Source organism: Gossypium arboreum, chromosome 12 (genome assembly GCF_025698485.1).
Source record: "Gossypium arboreum isolate Shixiya-1 chromosome 12, ASM2569848v2, whole genome shotgun sequence".
NCBI classification, from domain to species: Eukaryota; Viridiplantae; Streptophyta; class Magnoliopsida; order Malvales; family Malvaceae; genus Gossypium; species Gossypium arboreum.
This window is the reverse complement of record NC_069081.1, coordinates 117,015,956-117,032,348: the sequence shown is the minus strand read 5'-3', so window position 1 is coordinate 117,032,348 and position 16,393 is coordinate 117,015,956. Positions and strand designations below refer to the sequence as shown.

General features: G+C 32.9%; 3 protein-coding genes across 4 annotated transcripts; all 3 read left to right on the top strand.

Moving 5' to 3' along the window:
* The first annotated feature begins 4,176 nt into the window (after window positions 1-4,176).
* LOC108489385 (uncharacterized) lies at window positions 4,177-7,053 on the top strand. 2 transcript variants are annotated; one of them, XM_017793909.2, is made up of 4 exons: window positions 4,177-4,480; window positions 4,721-6,150; window positions 6,253-6,374; window positions 6,480-7,053. In XM_017793909.2, the coding sequence occupies exon 2, from the start codon at window positions 4,800-4,802 to the stop codon at window positions 5,238-5,240; it is 441 nt and encodes a 146-aa protein (XP_017649398.1). In that variant the 5' UTR covers window positions 4,177-4,480; window positions 4,721-4,799; the 3' UTR covers window positions 5,241-6,150; window positions 6,253-6,374; window positions 6,480-7,053. The 2 variants fall into 2 exon arrangements, with proteins under 2 accessions (XP_017649398.1, XP_052879173.1); XM_053023213.1 differs by having other exon boundaries at window positions 4,181-4,480; window positions 4,724-6,150.
* Window positions 7,054-8,106: 1,053 nt separating this feature from the next.
* On the top strand, window positions 8,107-10,424 carry LOC108487339 (chloroplastic import inner membrane translocase subunit HP30-2-like). Its single transcript, XM_017791653.2, has 6 exons — window positions 8,107-8,603; window positions 8,816-8,931; window positions 9,387-9,513; window positions 9,763-9,911; window positions 10,014-10,076; window positions 10,159-10,424. The coding sequence occupies exons 1-6, from the start codon at window positions 8,322-8,324 to the stop codon at window positions 10,196-10,198; spliced, it is 777 nt and encodes a 258-aa protein (XP_017647142.1). The 5' UTR covers window positions 8,107-8,321; the 3' UTR covers window positions 10,199-10,424.
* Window positions 10,425-11,113: 689 nt separating this feature from the next.
* LOC108489459 (autophagy-related protein 13a) lies at window positions 11,114-14,591 on the top strand. The gene is made up of 5 exons (XM_017794020.2): window positions 11,114-11,362; window positions 11,454-11,473; window positions 11,573-13,096; window positions 13,200-13,378; window positions 14,019-14,591. The coding sequence occupies exons 3-5, from the start codon at window positions 11,723-11,725 to the stop codon at window positions 14,332-14,334; spliced, it is 1,869 nt and encodes a 622-aa protein (XP_017649509.1). The 5' UTR covers window positions 11,114-11,362; window positions 11,454-11,473; window positions 11,573-11,722; the 3' UTR covers window positions 14,335-14,591.
* Window positions 14,592-16,393: the final 1,802 nt, after the last annotated feature.

Sequence of the window (16,393 nt, the reverse complement as noted above, 5' to 3'; positions counted from 1 at the left end):
ATTTTGATACATATTTTATTTTATCTCAATTTGATACTTAAAATATGCATTTATTATATTTTTTAGTGTATTTATTGATAGACGTTATAAAATAATTTATAGTTAATCATAAAATCCATGGCCTTATGTCAAAAAACATATATTTTATTTTATTAAATATATATACACATTAAAATATGAAAATTAAAATGAATATATAAAAATTCATAATAATATATACAAAATCTAGAAAAATATATATAAATTATAAAAATTATTAAATAAAATTTACAAGAATATGATAATTGAAAATAAAATAATTTAAATTAATAATACTATTACAAAATGTAAAAATTCTAAAAATATTTAAATTTAAAGTTTTTTTTGCAATTACTTAAATTTAAATATATTTTTAAATTTTATATATTATATGTGATTTTTTACATTTTTAATCGATATAATATATATATTTTTTAAATGATGCGTGGCATATTCTAATAGTGCCACGTAGTAAGTCAATGCCGATCAATGGTTAGTCAAAGACTGGTCAATGTCAAAAAATTTATAATATTTAAAACTATAAATTTATTTTTTAAATTTTAATTTAATATTTATATTTTAAATAAATTAACTGCTACCTGACATTTTTTTCAGTGGCAAAAAATAAGTCACATGACACTTTCCATTGGCCAAAGTGGCCTAACAGATTTTGTTTAACCGTCATTATAAAATGGACCAAAAATAGAGGAATTTGATACTTTAAGTACTCAATTGGGACAAAAAAATATTTTAAGTATCAAAGCAGGAAAATAGTTATACTTTAGGGGCTAAATCGTGAATTAAGCCATTGATTAATTTTAAAAAAGATAAATTTGTCATATATTCTTGTACTCTTCAAGATTTTATAATTTAGTCCCTATAATTTTATTTCTATGGATTTAGCCTCTACTTTTAGCTTTTAAAATTCAGATTAAACTGTTAACACATTTTTTGTGTTAAATTCAGATTAATTACAACTCATTTTTTTATTTACATTGCTACAAAGTAGTAATTTTTATTTTAAAATGTCATACCATCAAATTTAACAAAAAATCTAATAATATTAATAGTTAAACTTGAATTTTAAAATTTTAAAAATAAAACTAAAATAACTAAATTCTGAGTTTTGGAAAATAGATAAACTTCTGGTGTATTTTAAATTTAAGGTGAATTTAGATGGGTGGTACATTTACTTATAATTAATGTAAAAATAATAATGACAGTAAAATTAAATACTGTAATAATATTAAACGTAAAACAAAAGATAAATTATCCAAACTCAACGTTATAAAAAAAAAAAAAACCGTAAAACCCCGCGTTGGTGACGTTGATAAATAAAATTGAATATGTAATATTCATCATCATTTTCATAAACAGTTTGGTGTTAAAAGGTCAACATAAACAAAGTGAACGTTAGGTTAGCACTTTAACCAATGGTTTCCATTTTTTACATAATAAAATATCTAAAAAAAGGGAAGGTTCTATTAATTATCAAGTCCAAGTTAAAAAGAAAAAGAAAGCAACGTCAATATTTAATTATCATAAAAGAATATGTTTTAGTTAAAAGGGTTTTGTTGGTTTAACCAAAAAAGTATACATATTACACAGATATAAAACTATATTTTTATAAGATGAATATTTTAACGATTGAATCGCCTTATTTCATATTCTATTCGTAGTCTAAATGCTAAGTATAAATATTCAAGTACGAGTTTTATTTTTATAGGATTGACAAAATAAACACTAAACAATTCAAATAATTAAAAATTAATATAATTAAAGGAGAGACTAATGATGAAACACCAAACAGCTATTCAAATATTCCAAAGATTAAGTATAAATACCCAATTGGGAGTCTTATTTTGCACATGGTCCCTTTTTCTCTTTTACAACTTTAAGCTATTAACCTCCATCAAAACTAACTAAATCCATCACATGAAGTAACAACTAACAACAGTGATACATGATTTAAATATCTCTACTTAAAAAATCATTTAAATAAATAAATGAATTACCAAATACAAAATCAATAGTTATTATATATTTTTTATTCTTCCAAGTGTACCCAATCTAGTACTTTAATAATTAGATTGGATGAACATGAAGTATCAAACAATTTGTTTATTCAATAATTGATTTACAAAGTCTACTTTATAAATATCTTTTTTTTTTAAATAGTATACATAAAAGATTTTATATTATTACCAATATAACCACATCTAAAATGTTTTATCAATTTAAAATCGACACAAAAAAGAATATTAAAATAAAATCTGCGGATCATTGAACAGATTTAGGTGGATGGTGGGGCAAACAAAGTAGCCTACCTAATCATTAACTAAAACGTTGATGCTAGTGGGAGTGGACAATGTCTCCTTTGCTTAAATTTTCTATGAAAAATGATCCATCATTATTATAAAACTAAAATCAATCTTTGGTAGGTGGAGTAGTGCAATCTTAATTTCTTTTAAATATCGTCTCACTTTTAAGTTTTGGGTATAAAGACAACACCCTAAATTTTATTGAAATCAAGTATAACTATTAAATGATCGGAGAATCTTGGAAAAACTGTTAATTTAATTTTGGTCACCCAATTTGGTGACTGAATTCAATTTGGTACGTCCCCCCCCCCCCCCACCTTCCCCTTATTGCTAATTGATTTTGGCAACTTTTTGAATTTGGATTTTGTAAAAGTGCGATGAGATGACATTACGAGATTGCGTTATGTTATCAATTGATTTTTTTTAAAAAAAATTGTTGATACATGAGTGTCGACAAGAGTGAAGAAAGAGGAGAAGAGGTGGTGTCGAGGAAGGTCAATTCACTCATGTCAAGGTCGACAGCCTAATGACCTAAATGAAAATTTTCTAATAGTTCAATGACTATTTTGTAACTTATTGAAGTTGAGTGAGCAAAATTCAAACTTACTAATAGTTTAGTGACCTTAGTGTGATATTTATACCATTAATAAAACCCTTGACGAAGTTGGTGTCACCAGTCAACCGAGCACAAACTTAATTAGGAAAATCATAAAATGACCTATTGTAATTAAAATAAATTATATTATTTAAGGGTATTTTAGTATTTTTATTTAAAAATAATAAAATATACATATGATGGGATTTGAATCCATGCCAATTGCCAATTGGATTAACAAATTCTCAAATTTTCCACTCAAGTTATATTTTACTATTTTTTATAGATTTTAATTTTATTATGTATATTTTATTACCTCCATAAACTATATATATATATATATATATATATATATCTACTTACTATTTACAAAGCCCTTTACTGAGTCGTCGTCATCCATCCATCAATCGAGTTTCAATTCAGTTAGAAAAATTACTTTAATGTCCTTTTACATTTAAAATAAATTATATTATGTGAGGGTGAACTAAAAAAATGCATATGATGATACTTGAACCTATGCTAATTGTATTAGCAAAATTTCAAATTCGACTCAACTAAAATATTATTTTTAAAATATTATTTTAATATTTTTATACATTTTAATTTTATTATACACATTTTATTACATACATTAATTGTATATATCTATACAATATATAAAGTAGTTAATTGAGTTGGTGTAAATCATGAAATTACTAAAATACCATTACTTTGAAGGTTAATTAATATTATTATAAAAATATTTTTATCTTTTATATTTTTATATAATCTTAGATAAAATAAGTAAAAATATTATTTTAAAATTGAACACAACACTGACAAATTCATATAAAAACCTTTGCTATCCTCTACTTTTATCTATTTATTTATATATTTTAACATAAAATATTTTTTCGCGTGGATACGATAAAATCTAATTATAATTTACCCAAAATTATATTAACCAAAAATTATAAAATAAAATTTGAAAAAGAACAAGGAAAACTGCGAGGAAACCGGAATGAAAAGTCAATGGAGAAAAAGGAACAGAAGGAGACAAAAAATGGGACAAAGAAACGTCAGACACGTGATAGTAGTGAAGTGAACAGTGGAAATATAAACGGGTATTTCTTTTGAGTCTTATTGGTTCCGATAGAAATTTCATTTACATTTGACATGTGAATTTGTGGGACATTTGAATTTCATGTACCCCCATCCTTACCTATAACCTAACATTAATAAAACACCATCTCAATTTGCTTGCGTGTTGTGTCACCAATAAAATCCTCTTTTTTAAACTTATTTTAACTAAGGGTGCGCCGCGTCAACTCAACCTCACTCTTCGCCCCTTCTTGCTGCGACCCATCTATCTTCCACTTATCCCCCCCTCCTTTTTTGTATATATACCCCCCACCCTGCCCTTCTTTCCCCCATTTTTTTCTTACCCTTTCTCTTTCTTTTATAGGTTGTTGCAGCTTCTTCTTCAAGAGACGGCTTTTTTTTTGTTCTTTTCTTTTCTTGTCTTTCTGGGTTTTCGTTTTTGTTCCTTTCACTGTCCCCTCGCCAGGTGAGTTTTCTTTTTCCCCATCTCTTCTTGTTCTTTCCTTTTAAAGTTTTGTTCTTTTCAGATCTGTTTACAATTTTATTATGTATTTTCGTGTCACTGCTTTAAATCTTTGATCTTTAGCTGGGTTGGGTCGTTTTGACCAAAAAAAAAAAACCATATTAGCAGTAGGTAGTAGCTAGCAAGAGAAGAGAACCCTTAGGTGTATGAAGAATTTGACCCTATTTCTGTTGGGATCTGCAGAAGGCCGGTTGAGCTATTTACACGGTTGGGAGCTTTTGGAGGATTCTTCCTCATCTTTAAGGCTTTTTGTTTTCGGTCAATGGAGGTATACGGCAAAACCATGGCTGTTGCCCCTGCAAATGTTATTTATTTGTCTACTATTCTGGGCCGTGATGGTCCTATCCCTGTTCACAAATGCGATTGGAAATGTCAAAATGAACATGTTTGTGGCAACATGTATCGCTGCAAACTAACTGGAATTACACACATCTGTGACAAGAACTGTAACCAGCGAATCTTGTATGATAACCATAGTTCCCTCTGCCGGGCGAGCGGCCAGGTCTTTCCCCTCACTCAAGCCGAGGAACAGGCGGTCAGAGGCGTCCGGAGGAAGTTTGATGCGGACAATTCCCCGTCCTCTGATAGCTGTGGTTTTAAGCGCAGACGCGATGCACAGTTCCATCCTTCTCCGTTCGAAAGATCTTTCTCTGCTGTGAGTCCGATCTGCAGCCAAGTCGGAGATGGCATGGATACTAGCTAGATTAGAAATTTACGTTACTTATAATTATAGTATCCTATTATTAACCATTAAAAGACTCCTATAATTTCCTATAAGTTTTCGATTTGCTTCTCATGGGACAAATATGGATAATTTGACTTTGATGTTCATCGACGGTGGACCGATGGGGTTCTACCTGCCTGTAGGAAAAAAAACAGAACACTTTTATTGCTTAATGCTATGTAGTTCCTCCTAGCTTCGTTGTGAAACTTAAGTTTAATTCTGTTTCTTTCTAACTCTTCTTATGATTTATTAACTTTGACAGCTACAGGGTTCTTGTAGGTTCGTAAATTAGGAGTTGAAATGTTACCATGTTTTCGTTTCGTAGTTTCTTATTTATATATGTTCATTCTTCTTTAATTATTTGTGGATGTATGGTGCTTTATTTCATTGCCAGCCTTGCTCTGAATTGTATTTATAGCCTGGAACCATATCTAGTTTCATGGTTTTTTGGCATATTTTAATGTGATTCTATTTGTTGTTTTTTTGTTTGCCTAGTTGAATGCAGGTTGAAGAGGGATGTCATGTTTTCCATATATATATATATTCTAGTTTATTTTATTCTCTTCTTGTCCCTGTTTAATTTCCTAAATAAGATCCTGAAGTATATGTTGATTTTGCAGGGCTTGAAAGTGTCCAATTCAGGAAGTTTAAATATGCTTTTGCAATATTGAATGAATCTTCTTTTCCATTTCTAGGTTTTGTGAATTTAAATGCCTGACTTATTATTCTCATGCAGGTAATTTTGTCATTGCTGGCGATGGATAGCGGAACCAATGTGAAGGTGCCATCTTGTGCTCGTTTCCTACTAGGGATTTCCCATAGGTTGCAAAGTGGTTCAACCATACTCCGAGTATGACATGTATCATTGCTGACTTCAGACGGCAACCAGGTAGAACTATTGCTTCTGCCGTATGTAAAGATGTACTGTTTGGGCTTTTCTCGTGGAAGCACTGCTACACGCTGATGCATGTGAGTTGCCATGTTCTTGCAGCTTTGATGGGGTGAAGAAACCAATGGTGAACATCCTTCTGTTTGGCTGGTTGCAGAAATGAGTTAATGATGTCGACTTTCTCAGCGGTAATAGACATTTATAACTGCAAATGGAGTTAATAGGTAAGTTGATTGATCCTCCTACTGTTTAATTGCTTGATCGAGTAGCTTGCTGTCATCTCTATCCTTAGAATGTAGTAACATACTGTCTGAATTGTACTGAATCAGTTGCCCAAAACCATGAAGAACTGAGATGGCCAGTTATGGACTTGTGAGAATCAGATACTGCTTACCAGAAGGCTTATTTGTCTGGCTGACAATTATGGGGAGTTTAGTTTAGCCGGTGAAGTGGATCTTGTTTAGCTGAATTGAAACATTCATGTTCTGGTCCCACAATGGTGTCTGTTACATTGTTTGCTCATCCATGTTGATCATTGCCAACAAGTTCTAGTCTTGGCTTAATGACAAAATTGCAATTCTGGTTCAGGTTTGAGTCTCATTTGCGGGTTCTTGTTTAGGTTAATTTTGATCATAGACTGGAAATCTGTTGGTTATGTTTTTGTAATGTTTGATTATTTTTATTATTAAAAATATTAATTATCATTTGAAGTTAAGCTGGGCATATTTGTATTTTTGGCCCTTCGCTAAAGAAGCAAAATTATGCTTTTCACTTTGTGTATCTGATTTCACAAATTTTATGCAAAGTGCTAATCGTGTATGCTAAATAGGGACTCGTTCGGAATTAAACGTCAACATTGTACTTCTTTTTTATCAAAAAATAAAAGAAAATTACCTCCCAAAAGTAAGTAGGTGTAAGTTTTTGTTGTGTTATTAAATCAAAAGAGCGATTGATACTAGGACTGGTACCATTCAACGCCGCCCTCCCATTCTGCATCGCCGGCAACGTTCTTTGGCCAATTGTATCCGTTACCTTTGCTCTATTTGGACTCGGGTTTTTTAGCCACCAATATAGGTTTCTCCATCCACAATCGGCTAGTTTATAATTTATGCTCTTTTCCCCTTTTGTGGCTTCGTTTCTCAGCATCGTCAACGATCTTGAAAGGCTCAGGTAGACTTGCCTCACCTTCCCCTTCGCCTCCTTCAGCTCTACTACCCTTGTAACTCCTCTTTCTTCGGTTGTTGACTTCAATAGTTAGATTGCTACATGCTTCCGATTGAGAATCCCTCTCGACTAGACAAGTTACGAGGATGGGTGTGAAAGCCTAGAGTTCATTTGAAAGTCTTTACGGCGACCAACTGTTTGGTTTTTGAGCTTCTCCCACCGTCTTTGGAGGTACATCTTTGGTGTTGGTCATCGGCCATTTTCTAACATGTTATGACAATCCCCTCGAAATAATAACATTTGTCAATGGGTTGGGGTATGATCTGGCATCACAATTGCTACTTGTAGCTCTTGAGTTCTTTGATATTTATTTTTAATTGGGGATCAGTGTATCTGTTGTTTTGAGTCAAAGGTTTTTTCACTACCAAGATGACCAGAATTTGCGTAAAAACTCACCGTATAAATGAAGAGTGTGGTGATGATTACTACGGTCTCTCCACATTCCCGTTCTACAAATGGGAAGCTTGATTCAAATAATAGGAGCTCGTTTCAGTTTCATAGAGCAATAGATTTTAGTTTTAAGAAACAGATCTATTGCTTTTCCCATTCCGTGTAGCTGAGCATGTAACTTTTTTTGGGCCTATATTCGTAGTGGTTTACTGTAATACCTTCTTTATGAAAAAAGAAACTAGGACTGGCATCAGGCAAAAAATGTTAAATGGGCTAAAAAAGGTATGGGCGAAATTCCCATTCAAGAATTAAACCTAATCCAAAAGAAAATTGGATTACCGGATTGAGCTTTTTCGATAAAAGATTCTTCACTCGATTTCAATTTTTTTAGATAAAAAATACGGATTGATTCGGGTGAAAAAATATTAGGGTCGACCCAGTCCGTACCGAAATCTAATATATCTATATCCATTTCCAGCAGCAGCACACCCAGCATTACAAGCATCTCTTAAGCCTCCCTCTCCTATCCTTTGAGCATAAAAAAGTTATACACAAAAATGGAGCGAGGAAAAGAGCAGGGAATGGTGGTGATGCCTCAGCAAAACCCTTTGGAACAGTTGCAAGCTAAGTTCAAGGAAGTGGAGACCAGTTTCAGAGGATGGCTAGCCAAGCAGTCCTTGCCCGTCGAGGCGGCTGTTGTAACCACCACCAGCGCTGCTCAGGGTGCTGCTATCGGTGCTTTCATGGGTACCCTCACCAACGATGTCTCCTCCTCTCTTCCAACTCCCCCTCAGGCTTCCCTCGATGCTCAAGCCATGGCTTCTCTCAAGCAAGCCCAGGTCTTGTCCCCCTTTTTTTTACTTGCTTTCATTCTCATCTACCACCTCTCGATATTTGTAGAGAACTGTAATCCTCCTTTTCCTCAATTGCGTTGACTCCAATTGCTGGTTTTAGTTAGAATTTACAACTGGTGAAGGGTTTTTGAAACAGTATGGAATCATTCATTGGTAAATGGAATTTATTGATGTATGGTAGGTGGTTTACATTACAGGCTCTATCAGGAGGCCCCTTGATACAAGCTCGGAATTTTGCTGTTATGACGGGTGTGAATGCAGGCATATCTTGTGTTATGAAAAGATTGAGAGGAAAGGAGGATGTCCAATCTAGGTGAACCTTTTTATCTCCATTGATTTCCTTATGTTGTTTTATAGCTAGAGGAGATTGCTAGTAGTCATAGCTCTCAATAAACCCATAAAAGATACCAATTGATAATTGCTATAAGGGACTTGTTTTTGCCTGGTAACAGTTGAAAGGGTGATTAATTGATTATATTTCATGTTGAGTAGCAAAAGAGAGAACAATTTTTGCTTATTTCCCCGTCATTTTTGAAGCGTGGAGCTACTTTTACATCTTGCTCTCAAGGGGACAATCTATTTTCTGTACCTCCACTGAGCCCGTCATAAATTAGAATTAATATATTATATGTGGAGAATATTGTATGGACAATTCAAGCTTGTTTCTGACTAAAGAATTGTAGACTTCATTATTTGTCTTTTTCGTATTAGTTGAGATTTATACTTTAGGTTTACACTGTTGTTTAAGATAAATACTGTTTGTTGCAGCATGGTGGCGGCTTTCGGTTCTGGGGCAATGTTTTCTTTAGTGAGTGGTATGGGTGGCCCAAATCAGATTGCAAATGCAGCAACATCTGGTCTTTTTTTCGCCCTTGTTCAAGGTGGCCTTTTCCAGGTAATTTATTATCTCATTAACCTCTCCAAAGTCACTGTTCTATACAATATCTGGTTATTGACTGGTTCGGTAGCTATATGTACATGATGCAACTAGCATAATGCAAATGGTGTGCTAAAGTTTTAGAATCAATTCCATGAGTTTCTCGATTGAATTTCCCCTTCCAACAGTTGAATATTCTGAATGCATAAAATATTGCTCTACCGGCCTGTAGTTTCATATCTGACAACCCTTATTTTGTGATTACAGCTAGGTCAAAAGTTTTCTCAACCACCTGCCGAGGATATATACTACTCCAGAACAAGATCCATGTTAAGTAGTCTTGGCTTGCAGAACTACGAGAAAAACTTCAAGAAAGGCTTGTTAACGGACAACACATTGCCTTTGCTCACTGATAGGCAAGCAATTTGATTTTATCTTCAATTCAACTTCCAAACTAATAGTTTACGAACTGTTTAGTTATAATCTGATGACCTTTAAATCAAAACGATGTGTTTCAGTGCTCTTAGAGATGTGAAAATACCACCCGGACCCAGGCTCCTTATTCTCGATCATATTCAGAGGTTTGATTCAATCTTCCATATAGGATAATCATACATTGCCATTTACTACCATCTCACCTTCCGGTTTAATATTTGCCTTTAGGGACGCAGAATTGAAAGAGAAGCAAGGGCGACGCCGGTGAGCTTCTACAATCAAGCTGTTTCTCCATTAAGGGGCATTTTCCTATCCATCTGAAACTAAAGAACATGAGCCAGCTTGTATCATTTCCAATGGAAATGAATTTCTTTTCTTTATTTCATGCTGTCATTAGGATCCAATTTGGATAAACATGGTTTTTTAGGATTCTTTAAACAAGTTTTCCTTCTTGCTTTAATTTATTAAGTAGTTTCAGTTGGTGTTATACTAAATATCTTTATAAAGATCCCATATGCATGAGGTTAAGACATGAGTGCAGTTATTTTGGTATTTTTGCCTGTGCTTTTGTAGCCAAAGCATTAAAGATTACCAGCCAATGTGTCTTTGGGTAGCATCTAAATGCAGATTGATAACTGTAGACTGCTATATTGGGAAATTGGATATAGGCTTCCTTTTGAGATAAAAAACAACACGGTGGCAATGAGTTTAATTACTAGTAGTGAGAGTGCGGTAGTGAGTTCAAAATTAGGCGATGTGTCATTTTTTAAATTTGTTTATTGGTCCGATTTGATTATTTATTTAATATTAAAAAGTTAAAAAAGAATATTTATATCTTTTATAACTCTGCTTAAGTTGAGATCAGATCTGTGCAGCCCTTGGAGGTATATCTATACTAATTATAACTTCCAATAACCAAATATTATTTTTAAATAAAATAATCGTACTTTGATGATAAAAATTTTATAATGTTATTCTTGTCGATGAAAATCAATTAAAAAAGTATACTTATTTACGTAATTAATATCGGATTAACCAAAAGAAACAAAACCTTGTCGTTTGGTCCACGTCTGAATTCCATTCATTATCAATCATTTTCACCAAAACAGTACATAATAAATTTCATACGCTATAATGAATAATGATACAAAAAAATTAAAATTTAAACTTCAAGAGCAACTTTTTATTACCATATATATATATATATAATATTTTTACTACAGTGGATAGATCAGATCTGTTTTATCTTTTTATTTTTCATTCTCAATTAAATCATATTCTAAAGTCTAATAATCCTTTAATTAATTATTTGCGTTGTACGCCATTGTTGATGTTTATGATTTTCACGTCTCTTTTAGCTTTGACTGCATATCTCACGACACCCAGTTTTTGGCCCATAGTCAATCATCTTCCCCACTCTTCTCCTGTCAAAGTAAGTTGATCTATTTTCTTATGCTACTTATCTCCTTTTTCTTTGAGTTTTTTTTTTCTTGTTAACTTTTGCCTTTTGTCCGATTGTCCAGCTCCTATTACAGATCTGCAGGTAAGGGCTTTGCTTTTTTGAATTCTTGAATCCTTAGATTTACCGCCTGATTAAATTATTTAGTAACGCATATTATATGAATGTTTTTTTTATCATCAGTAATAGGTAATGATCACTGAAATCGTTGGTGGGTTAGATTTGAGGGGGAGATTCCTTTCTCCAATTTCATTGTTGTTGATTAATTATAACCATTTTCTTATACATCCCAATAATTGTCTGTTTGTTTTGGGGATGGACTGATTGCTTGCCATGGAAATGGATCGAGAATCTGGGAAATTGGAGCAAATTGTTTCCCAATTTCGTTCCAAGATCTTGCACGTTATTTTGGACTCTAGGGTCCCTTCTCTTCACCACCACCACCAGCTGCAACAGCAAGAATCGCTTTCTCATTCTCGGGTGAGAAAGACTGACAAATGGTTCAATTTAGTATTAGGAGACCGTCCCCCAGCTCTGGAGTATCTCAATTTCTCCCTTAGGAATCTCTTGGATCCTATGGTAATAGACATAATACTGGTTCACCGTGGTTCTTGTTCCTCATCGGTGGACAATCTTTATAGTCCTTCAGCTCCAGCTGTGGGACCTGCTGATGAGACTGTTATCGAAAGATGGGTTGTTCAATATGATTGCCCACGATTTATTGCTACTCCAAGTGGTGCTGATGCTTCTGTTTCTTATAAGAAGATTTACAAGAAGTCAATCATACTTTTGAGATCACTTTACACACAAATGAGGCTTCTCCCTGCATATAGAATCTTTAAGCAGCTAAGTTCGTTGAGCCAAACTTATAATTTCGATCTTGTTTACAAGGTTTCATCATTTAGTCACCCCTTCTCTAGGGAAGAGGAGAGTGGTATGAAAGAATATAGTTTTGCACCTGTTGAGGCTCTTTCAGGTTACCTTTCTGTGTCGGTAACCTACCGTGCAACTCTATCTGATTTCAACCTTGAGCCTTTGGTGTCTTTGCCACCAAAAATTATAACAGACTATGTTGGCAGCCCTACGACGGACCCTATGAGATCCTTTCCTTCATCAGAGAAGGGTGCTCATGCTACATCCTTTCCTTTAAGAGGAGCACGACCTCCATCTTCGTCTCCATTTCAACGTCCACACAGCTGGTCTAGTGGTTTTCACAGAGGATTCCCTTCTACAAAAACTCAATCTCTTGCAGGATCTCCACCTGCTTATCGTACATCTCCCAAGCCGTATGATATTGCATCTACACCTACTGATTTATATGGTAATAGAATTCAAAATCAAAGAGTGTCAACTCTACAACAGGTTACTGCTTATGATGAATATAAGTCGTCACCCCCATTCTCACCATCTGCTTCTCCATCAACTCCGTCATACTTATCTGGTGCTAATCCTTTGCTTACTCGTCATTGTTCTGAGACGGCTCCAGTAACCATTCCACTTCCACTAACTGGCAGAAGTACTAGATATCTTTCTCCCAACTCTTCTGATCCAAGTAGGCATTCCCTTCCCCCTTTGTCTCCTAGAAGCTCAAAGCACGATGCCTCATCTCAGGAATCTCCTTCTGGGATTCGGTCATACAGGAAAATAGAAGCTCTAAGGGCAGGAGAGTCTCCTTCTGGCTTATCGAATAATTATTCTGCACAGAAGGTAGTCTTAAATTTCTGTTCCTTTAAAAGTTCTGCGCTCCTACAAAACCTTGTATCTTTATTTATATGCCAGCTGATGAGGCCAATACTCAATTGTTTCACAGGTGGTTAGAGATAGTAAAGATGACTCGGGTCGATTCTCTGCATTGTTGTCTTCTAGTGGATCACCTAATATTGGATTCTCTAGAAGCTCTAGTAGACTATCTTTCCAGGATGACATGGATGATTGTGAGTTCTCTTGCCCTTTTGATGTTGATGATGTCGATGTATCTGATTCATCCAGGTACATACCTTATTCCTTTTTTCAGTCTCTCTGCCTGTATTGCTTTCCTTGAAGAAATATCTAGAATTGATTCTGATGTCTGTTAGTTTTTATTGAACTAGTGCTTATTTTTGAATCGCTTCTCTTGTGTGGCAAGACCTTGCATGATATGAAATACTGGACCTGATCTGATATCTTAATGCTGCATTCATCTACTATGTCTAATTCTGCCTCAAGTCTTTCTTACAAGGAGTACATCTCGGTTTTGTTAGTTACTTGTCATGGAGGCAACTACGAGTTAAAAGTTTTAGATGCTTATGTTGAGCCATTTTATACCCTTGTTCCTAAGCTGAGAATATTATATTGATAAAGATAAAGGTTCAATTTCTGAAGTATGGCCCTGCTTAAAGCAAGAAGGAAACTGAAAGTGTAGAATTAGGTTAGGTTCAGAAGCTGTGAGCCTGCTTAATATATTAATTTGGTTTATAGGCCATTTTGTCATTAGAAGGAAGAATCCTTGGAGAGCAATGAAAATGAGAAAAATGTTTTTTTGGATTCTCACACAAACTTACCCTTTTACGGGTTTAAATCAATTCATTATGGGACTTAAAATTTGTGTTTATCTTTGCATTCTTTTCATGCTTGCAATGTGTGTTTACAGTCAAAACACAGAGGGGAAAAAGGCTTCAGAATTCACTGCACAGTCAAATCTGGTTGGTAAAAAATCACAAGATGCTGCTGTTGGCATTCTTGTTCAAATGCTTAGAACAGCACCGCCTCTCCGACAAGACTCGAGTTGCTATTCGACACATTCATTAAGGACTGAATATGAGGGAGGTGTCAGTATCGCTTCTGGATTTTTTATGCCGCGTAAAACGGCAGATGCGCTCGAAGAGCTCAACAGCTACAGAGAAATGAAGGATCTACTACTATCGAAGAGTGGAACTCCGGTTGTTCGGCAAGAGGAAATGAAGTAGCTCTGGGTTGAAGACGATCTTATGACTGTCAACTGTTGTTAAATACAGCAGCAGCTAATGTATTTTAGCTTTAAAATAGAACACATTTTTTTTTTAAAAAAAAGAAAGGATTAACAGTTTATGTACATATTTATATTAGTTACTAAAATTTGCTAATGCAAAGAAAATATCTCTCATGTAGATATTGCTTGTATGTTTTCGGGAGTTCCCTTGTGAAATCAATTCAATATAAAAAAATGTATCTGGGCTAACTAAAATTCAATTTACGATAACTATTTCATTCATAGTTATTCAATGTTACAATTTTCTTTTCATTACTCAAAGAATATTATACAGTAGTAGCTTAAATGGTACTTCTTGTAGTCTAGAAGGATGTAGATTTTAAGTGAATAAATTAGATTAGTGTTGGAATTAAGACTAAAATTGGAATTTAAAAATAAATATTAAGAGTAAATTAAAATTTTCAATAAGCAAAAAGAAATTGAGAAAAGAAATTTTGAAAATTGCAAATTCGTATTTAATATTTTTGAAGTGAATAAAGGCAATAAACTAGACAAGGTATTATAGTTAAAGGTAGATTAAAATTCTTAAAATTAAATTTTGATTTACGAGAGAATAAAAAAAAGATAGGAAATTATATAACACTATTAAAATTTATTAAAATAAACTTTTATTATGAATACATGATAATTTAATTTATTTGAAAGGTTGTATCATAGTAAACTATGTTCAAGATTACTAAACTATTAGTAATTTACATGTTGATCATTCAACTTTAAAAAGTTATAAAAGGGTTATTGAATTATTTGAAAATTTTTATTTAATTTATTAGATTGTTATAATCACTGTTATGTAGCCTTCTACGTTCCCACTATTTGCACCAATTGAAATCTCTTCTTCTCGTTCTCTTCTACAATTCATTTTTTTAATGAAATAACTTTGAAAGTCACAACTTTCTCAATCAAAATCCAAACAATTTTCTTCGTTGATATCTGACACTGACTATCAAATTGACTTGGCTCTAAAGTGTGTTCTTTTACTTGTCGATGAGTATTAACCGATCCACCGTAACAATCACCGAATCGTTGTTGGAGCTCACTAACTGGACTTAAGAAAAGAAAAAATCTTAATAACCTAGTGACCTAAATAAAAACTTTCAAAGAATTTAATACTTGAATAAAAATTTTAAAAAATAAAATAACTATTTTATAACTTTTTAAAATTAAATGACTAAAATATAAATTTATTAATAATCTAGTCTAACTAATGAAAATGATTTAGAAGTAAGGGCGGCAGCAGATGAGTTAAGAGTAATTTAAAATAGATTGGCGTGCAAATAAAATGTTGCAAGAATCAAGATGATGAAATGTCTTACAAAAATTTCATTGTCACAGTTGCCTTCCTATTCTCAACAATCTCTTTTATATAAAAGCAATCACATCTTATGGTGATTGATTCCTTTAATTAAGTTGCTGAAAAAGATTGACCACTTTTTTATATCAGCACAACGTGGATATAAATATTTGGTTAAATTTTATTATTAGGTACAAGCTTTTATAATTTGTATTCTAATTCAATTAAGTTTAATTTATAATAGTTACATTGGTTTAAGCAAATTTTGCTATTAGTTTTGTGTAATGTTATTCTAGATTTTTTTTATCAAAATAAATAAAAATAGTTAAAAAATTCTAAAATAAAACAACCCACAGGATGGTTTCAAAATAGAACAGATTTTAGAGGAGAGAGGGGAAATCGGTTTCCTCCAAACTGATTTCAACGTTTCTTAATAAATTCACCCATCTCAAAAGAATTTTTCTAGGAGAAAGAAAATATAACAGGTGTCAGTCACAGTCAAAAGTCAAGTCAAGTTGATCATAATGTGAAATTTATATAACAAAATCTGTTTGGGGTAGTCCGTATTTTTTAAAAATTTAAAATTTAATCCATCTTCTTTAAATAAAATTATTTTTTTTATTTTTATATTCTAAATAAAATATAAAAATTATAATTTTTAAAAATAAAAAAATTCATATTTTTAAAATTAAAACTATTAAAAAAT